This window comes from Nicotiana tomentosiformis, chromosome 6, assembly GCF_000390325.3.
Source record: "Nicotiana tomentosiformis chromosome 6, ASM39032v3, whole genome shotgun sequence".
NCBI classification, from domain to species: domain Eukaryota; kingdom Viridiplantae; phylum Streptophyta; class Magnoliopsida; order Solanales; family Solanaceae; genus Nicotiana; species Nicotiana tomentosiformis.
This window is the reverse complement of record NC_090817.1, coordinates 147,929,252-147,936,905: the sequence shown is the minus strand read 5'-3', so window position 1 is coordinate 147,936,905 and position 7,654 is coordinate 147,929,252. Positions and strand designations below refer to the sequence as shown.

The 7,654-nt window shown below is 42.6% G+C and overlaps 1 protein-coding gene across 1 annotated transcript; it reads left to right on the top strand.

Annotated features, from left to right (window-relative positions):
• The first annotated feature begins 828 nt into the window (after positions 1 to 828).
• On the top strand, positions 829 to 6,837 carry LOC138894918 (uncharacterized). Its single transcript, XM_070179655.1, has 6 exons — positions 829 to 1,430; positions 1,509 to 2,121; positions 3,247 to 3,546; positions 4,031 to 4,124; positions 4,260 to 5,218; positions 6,478 to 6,837. Exons 1-6 carry the CDS (start codon positions 829 to 831, stop codon positions 6,835 to 6,837), a joined length of 2,928 nt encoding a protein of 975 aa, XP_070035756.1.
• Positions 6,838 to 7,654: the final 817 nt, after the last annotated feature.

Sequence of the window (7,654 nt, the reverse complement as noted above, 5' to 3'; positions counted from 1 at the left end):
AAGGGAACTCGAAGCTAGAACGAGAATAGAAAGAGAGTTGGACATCGTAATTCAACCACAGCCAATAGAGATGGCAGGTAATGAAGAGCGTCCGGTGATTGAAGCCGCAAGGCCCAATCTTGCGAATATGACTCAGGCTATTGTGAAGCCTGATATCACTGGACACTTTGAACTCAAACAGTACATGGTACAGCTGATTCAGTCCATAGGACAATATGTGGGTCTATCTCATGAGGACCCGCAATGGCACATTCAGAACTTCTTCAAAATTACGGACACTTACAATTATTCGAATGTTTCCAAGGACTATGTCAGGCTGACATTATTTCCCTTTTCACTGTTGGGGAAGCTAAGGAATGGTTGCAAAAGGAGCCCGCGAACTCAATCCACACTTGGAATGATCTAGCAAGGAAATTCTTAATCAAGTTTTTCCCAACTAAGAAGACAAAGTCCCTGAGGAGCCAAATTCTTGGGTTCCAACAACGGGATGGCGAGACACTTCGTCAATCTTGGGAAAGATACAAGAAGCTACTCAGAGACTGCCCGCATCATTGTCAGACTGATGAGGTATTGGGTCACACTTTTGTTGATGGATTAGATGAAGCATCAAAAATGAATCTTGACTCAGCTTGTGGGGGTAGTTGCATGGCGAGGCCGTATAGTGAAATACAACTCTTGCTAAATAACTTCACTGCCAATGACCATAATTGGCCAGTAGAGGGGGATTCAAGAAGGGCAATTAAACAGAAGGCAGCCGGGTTGATTGAGCTTGATGATTTCTCCGCCATGAGAGCCGATATAGCAAAATTGGCAAATCAGATGAATAGAATGACAACGCAACAAACACAACAAATGCAACATGTACAGCAGATGTCTATTTGTTACGAACTATGTGGTGACAATCATATGAGTGACATATGCCCCACGAATCCTGAGTCTATATACTATGTGGGACAACAGAGCAGGGGTCCAATGAATCAGCATGTGCAATATGGGAATATCTACAATCCAAATTGGAAGAATCATCATAACTTCTCATGGGGAGGAAATCAACAGAATCAGAACCAGTATAGGCCCCAAGGAAATTTCAATCAACCTCAGAGACCACCCCTACAAACAGAAGAGAGTACGAATGACTTGGTGAAGAAGTTGTTGCTTGATAATCAACAACTCAGGATCGATTTCAGAAATCTTGAGAGGCAAATGGGACAGTTAGCAGCAAATCAAAATACTAGACCTGCAGGCGCGCTTCCCAGTGATACAGAGAAGAACCCTCAAGTTAATGCAGTTACACTCAGAAACGGGAGGGAACTAGAAGAAGTGCCAAAGAAGAGAAAGAACAGTCATATACCTGAGAGGGAACTAATCCCTAAGGCAATACACGAGTCAAAGAAAAATGATGCAAGTTCAGAGCCAGTGGAGGCTGCAAGGCCACCACCACCTTTCCCTCAGAGATTGCAGAAAAAGAATGATGATCGCATGTTCAATAAATTTCTCTCTATGTTAAGCCAAGTTCAATTGAATATTCGGTTGGTGGATGTACTTCGTGAAATCCCAAAATATGGTAAGTACATAAAAGATATAGTGGCTCACAAGAGGAAATTGACTGAGTTCGAAACAGTTGCACTTACTGAGGAATGCACTTCAAGGGTCCAAAACAAGCTTCCTCAAAAGCTTAAGGATCCTGGCAGCTTCACCATCCCTGTACAAATAGGTAATATTAACGTGGGTCGTGCCCTTTGTGATTTGGGGGCAAGCATAAATTTAATGCCCTTGTCATTATTTAAGCAATTGGGTCTGGGAGCTCCAAGACCAACCACTATGATGTTGCAATTAGCTGATAGGTCCATAGCCTACACTGAAGGAGTAATTGAAGATGTATTGCTGCAAATTGGGAAATTTATCTTCCCAGCTGACTTCATTATTCTTGATTTTGAGGCTGATGAACAAGTTCCAATCATATTGGGACGACCTCTCTTAGCTACTGGTGACGCAATAATTAAAGTGCGAGAGGGAAAAATGATTATGAGGGTGGACAACGAGGAAGCAGTTTTTAATGTATACAAAGCGATCCAACTTCCCCGCCACTATGAGGAGCTCTCTATGATAACTGTTGTGGAGGTGGATGAGAAACTTCTTGACACGATTGTATATCTAGACGATTCTCTAGAAAAAGCAATCATGATGTTTGATAGCTTGGAGATTGATGATGAGGTTGAGGAGATGATGCATATCCTAGATGCATCATGTGCTTACATACAAGGAATAAACCCGTTTGAGCCCCTGAATAGGCCAAGTGGCCCCCCTCTAAAGCCGTCAATTGAAGAAGCTCCAAAATTGGAGCTTAAACCCCTACCCCCTCACCTTCAATATGCTTATTTGGGAAGTTCTGACACTTTACCTGTTATTGTTTCTTCTGACTTGTCTAAATTGCAGGAAGAAAAGTTGTTGAGAGTGCTACGTGAGCACAAGCGAGCAATTGGGTGGACGATGTCTGACATCAAATGCATTAGTCCAGCTTTCTGCATGCATAAAATCCTCATGGAGGATGGACACAAGCAAAGTGTAGAGCAACAACGCCGCCTAAATCCAATCATGAAAGAGGTGGTAAGAAAAGAAGTGATTAAGTGGCTTGATGCAGGTATTGTATTCCCAATCTCTGATAGCAAATGGGTAAGCCCCGTTCAATGTGTGCCAAAGAAAGGGGGGATGACTGTAGTGGTTAATGAAAATAATGACTTAATTCCTACAAGAGCTGTCACTGGGTGGAGAATTTGTATAGATTATAGAAAATTGAACAAAGCCATCCGAAAGGACCACTTCCCTCTCCCCTTTATTGACCAAATGCTTGATAGGCTAGCCGGACAGGAATACTACTGTTTCCTAGATGGTTATTCGGGGTATAATCAGATTGTTATAGCCTCAGAGGACCAAGAGAAAACCACATTTACATGTCCCTATGGCACGTATGCGTTCAAGAGAATGCTCTTTGGTCTCTGTAATGCACCTGCGACTTTTCAAAGGTGTATGATGGCTATTTTTACTGACATGGGTGAAAGATTTGTAGAAGTATTCATGGATGATTTTTCTGTGTTTGGATGTTCTTTTGATAATTGTTTAACGAACCTTGATAAAGTGCTAGCTAGGTGTGAAGAGACAAACCTGGTACTCAACTGGAAAAAGTGTCATTTCATGGTACGTGAAGGTATAGTTTTGGGGCACAAGGTGTCAAAAGATGGTTTACAGGTGGACAAAGCAAAGGTGGAGGCAATTGAAAAATTGCCCCCACCGACATCCGTCAAAGGCATTCACAGTTTCTTGGGCCATGCAGGTTTTTATCGTCGATTCATTAAAGATTTTTCAAAAATTTCTTCTCCATTATGCAGGCTTTTAGAGAAAGATGTCACCTTCAAGTTTGATGATGCATGTCTGAAAGCATTTGAGAAGCTGAAGGGAAGGTTGGTGACTATACCAATTATCATCGCCCCAGATTGGGGACTGCCATATGAGTTGATGCGTGATGCAAGTGACATAGCAATCAGAGCTGTTTTGGGGCAAAGAAGGGATAAAATATTTCACTCCATTTATTATGCGAGCAAAACTATGAATCCAGCTCAGATGAATTATACAATTACTGAAAAAGAGTTGCTTGCAGTGGTATGGACGTTTGACAAGTTCAGATCTTATCTAGTGGGAACCAAAGTTGTCGTCTACACAGATCATTCAGCTATCAGATACTTGTTTGAAAAGAAAGATGCCAAGCCGAGGCTGATTCGTTGGGTCCTCCTCTTGCAAGAATTTGACTTAGAGATCCGAGATCGAAAAGGGACAATAAAATCAAGTGGCTGATCACTTGTCCAGATTAGAAAGTCGGAACCATATAGCTGAAGGAGAGTCAATCAAAGAAACATTTCCTGATGAGCAGCTATTAGCAGTCACCTCAGGTGAAGCCCCATGGTATGCGGATTATGTAAATTTTATTGCAAGTGGGGTGACACCACTAGAATTAACACCTGATAATAGAAGAAGATTCTTACATGATGTGAGGCTCTATATATGGGATGAGCCATTCTTATATAGGCAATGCGTAGATCAGTTGGTGCGAAGGTGTGTTCCTGAAGAAGAGATGAATGCAATATTGCATGGCTGTCATGCTTCGCCATATGGAGGTCATCACGATGGGGATAGAACCTCCCAAAAAGTACTACAATCAGGTTTCTATTGGCCAAAATTATTTAAGGATGCACATGCCTTTGTTAAAATATGTGACAGATGCCAAAGAGCCGGAACTATCACAAGGAAGCACGAGATGCCCTTGCAAAATATTCTGACAGTAGAGCTTTTTGATGTTTGGAGGATTGATTTCATGGGACCGTTCCCATACTCTAATGGTCACAGGTACATTTTGGTGGCGGTCGACTATGTTTCTAAGTGGGTGGAGGCCATTGCTCTGCCTACTAATGACGCAAAGGTAGTGGTAAGTTTTGTAAAGAAGCACATCTTCACGCGCTTTGGGACTCCAAGAGTGTTGATAAGCGACGGAGGAACTCACTTTTGTAACAAATTGCTGAATAATATTCTTGCAAAATATGGAGTTAAGCACAAAGTTTCCACTGCCTATCACCCCCAAACAAGTGGTCAAGTAGAAGTTTCAAACAGAGAGGTAAAGCAGATTCTGGAGAAAATAGTAAGTGGAAATAGAAAAGACTGGGCAGGAAAGCTGGACGATGCATTATGGGCATATCGAACTGCATACAAGACTCCCATAGGTACTTCTCCGTACATGTTAGTTTATGGGAAGGCATGTCACTTGCCAGTCGAGCTTGAACATAAAGCTTATTGGGCGATCAAAAAGCTAAATATGGATATGGACTCAGCTGGTGAGAATAGGTTGCTGCAACTCAACGAGCTTGATGAGTTTCGATTGCATGCATATGAAAATGCCAAATTATATAAAGAAAAGACGAAGAGGTGGCATGACAAACACATTCAACATCGAGAGTTTGAGCCGGGTCAAGAAGTTCTTTTGTTCAATTCAAGGTTGAAGCTATTCCCTGGAAAGCTTAAGTCCCGTTGGGCAGGTCCTTTTGTTGTGGTAAGTGTGAGGCCTCACGGAGCGGTGGAACTACGTGATAAGAGCTCAAGTGGTACCTTCTTGTTAAATGGCCAGAGAATAAAATATTATTGGGGTGGTGACATTGCACGTCACAAGACCTCAGTGAACTTAGCTGATGCTTAAACATGTGTTGAGTCGTGCCGCGACGTTAAATTAGGCGCTCGTTGGGAGGCAACCCAATTTTTTACCGCTTTCGCAGCATAGTTTTTTTTTTCTTTTCTTTTGTAGGCCATAACAATTTTTTTCTTTGTAGGTTGAAATGGTGTGGAATGTGTGTAATGTATATATCGAGTGCTCGGATAGTCGGAAAAAAAAAAATCGCCGAAGTGAGCGCCCAGGCCAGCGCCCCACGCTGCCTGGGGCGCACTTTACAGTGTCCTCAATGCTCCAGCGCCAGCCCCAGCGTGGGGCGCTGGGCTGGCGGTCCAGGTAAATTTTATTTTATTTTATTTTTCGTTTTCTTTATTTAATTAAAAATACCCTACCCAATTACCCATATACACTAACATCCCAACCCATACCCAATAACCCAAACCCACTCCCCCACCTAAATACACACTCACAACCGAAAAAAACCCCATTCTTTAGTTCACTCACGCTTTCACCTTCTTCTTCCCCCTTTTCTCTCAAAATTTCAATATTCTTCAATAAATCTTGCTCAATTCCATCTCAAGAATCTAAGGTATGTTCTTCTTCTTATCTCTTTTCTTGTATTTTGGAAGTTCTTAGAGTAGTGTAGTCTTATCTCTTTCCCCCCCCCTCTTCCAACACCCTAGGTTCTTAAACATATTTGGATGGTATGGTGGGTGGAATGATTATACACGAAAAATTGGTGCAAAACTTTGGTTGAGCATTTGTGATTGAAGTAGTAAACTATAATTTCCTCTACTTCATGTGAATTTGGGAGGCCCACCTTCTCCCACCATTGTTGAAATAGAAGAGCAAAAAGTTATGCCCACAAGGTGTTTGCTAAAAAGCTTAAGAGAGTAAATTTGAACACCGGTGAAGTCTAAGTAGCCGAGTGTAGTTATATATGAGTTTGGGTGAAGTGTGGGGTGTTGTGGGGGTATTGTCTCTTGTTGTAAACTTTTGTAAGAGTAGTTAGTGTAGTAATGTAGATTTTAACTTTGTTATGCTTGCACTATAGTTAAGTTACGGCCGTGATAGGCTAATTGAATTTTATGGCATAGGGAAGTCTAAGTACCTATAGCCTTGTGATGACACATTGGTGCACATTGGATCAATATTATGATTCGCTTATACATAACCTTCGATTTTAAGTGTGGGGTCATCTTGCCTCTCACGATGACCTTAGGCAACGTCTCTTGATTCATTCTCATCTTTGTGTTTATCATGTGTAGGTTGCTATGGCTCGTGATGATGCCGCTAAAGGAAAAGGGGTGGGGAAATCCTCCACTACTGCTCCCCCTCCAAAGAAACGCAGGCAAGGCGAGAGCTCCTCCCGACAAGCCAAAGGAAAGCAACAGGCTAGTGGGTCTGAAAGGCCATCACGGCCTCGAGTGGAACTTGTTCGGGAGGACGCCATCAAATGGCATGATACTTTTGTTCCATATGGGCGATATGTATCTGAAATGGGGATAAATGTGAAAGCTTTAGAACGGAACTTCCCAGATATACTTGCTACATTGATTGCAAAGAAGATGGATAAGCTCCTCGAATGTCTGGGCCCGGCAAATCTCAGCATGGTAAGAGAGTTGTAGGCTAACTGGAATGAGAAAAATGACATATTGTGGGTCAGAGGTTAGGAAATTCCAATGGATAGGGAAGCCTTGTGTCAATTTTTGGGAGTGGATAGTCCTAATCCACGAAGGCTTCGAAAGTTCGTCAAAAGTCCAAACTACCAAGCAATACGTCACACTCTTTGTGGCATTGATTCTAATGCAAGATGGACGCGAACTAAGAGCAATATTCACCTTGAAATGCTCCGTTTCGACTTCAACAAAACGGCCAAGGTTTGGCAAAATTTTGTGCAAGCTAGATTAATGCCCGTTGAACATAATACTGAGTGCACTCGAGCTCGAGTGTGTGTGATTTACTTTTTGATGACCTGGCGCCCCATAAATATGGGTGAGCTCATGCTTAGGGAAATGGCCCGCACCCGTTTTGGAGGAAGGATAAAAAGGTTTTTCTTCGGCAACACCTTAACACAATACATGCTCTCTCGTGGGGTGCCAGAGTACCCTGGCTATGATGAGGTAGTGGAGGCACCCACAGCATTGTTAGACATCACATCCATGCTAGAACCCACATCCAAGCTCACCCAAGCTGCTAGGAATGAGAGGGACGAAAATTTTAACAGGTATCTTTACAAATCCCTCAATGTTATTATGAGCAAGCTTGGGGTGTCAGATAGGGAGCGCGCGCAGATGCGAAGTGATCTCTCCAGTTCTTCCAAGGAGATGTTGGGCATAGCACCAGGCAGTCCCGTTCATCCATCTGAGGATGAAAACACTGACGAAGAATCTGATAATGCGGATGATGATGACGATATGGGACCAATGGCTTAGGTACCCTTTG

Coding starts and splice junctions, on each gene's coding strand:
- LOC138894918 (XM_070179655.1), top strand. CDS start 829: ATGACAACGCAACAAACACAACAAATGCAACATGTACAGCAGATGTCT. Junction 1,431..1,508: donor GAGCCAGTGGAGGCTGCAAG/GCCACCACCACC, acceptor CTCTATGTTAAG/CCAAGTTCAATTGAATATTC. Junction 4,125..4,259: donor AAGGTGTGTTCCTGAAGAAG/AGATGAATGCAA, acceptor ATGCCTTTGTTA/AAATATGTGACAGATGCCAA.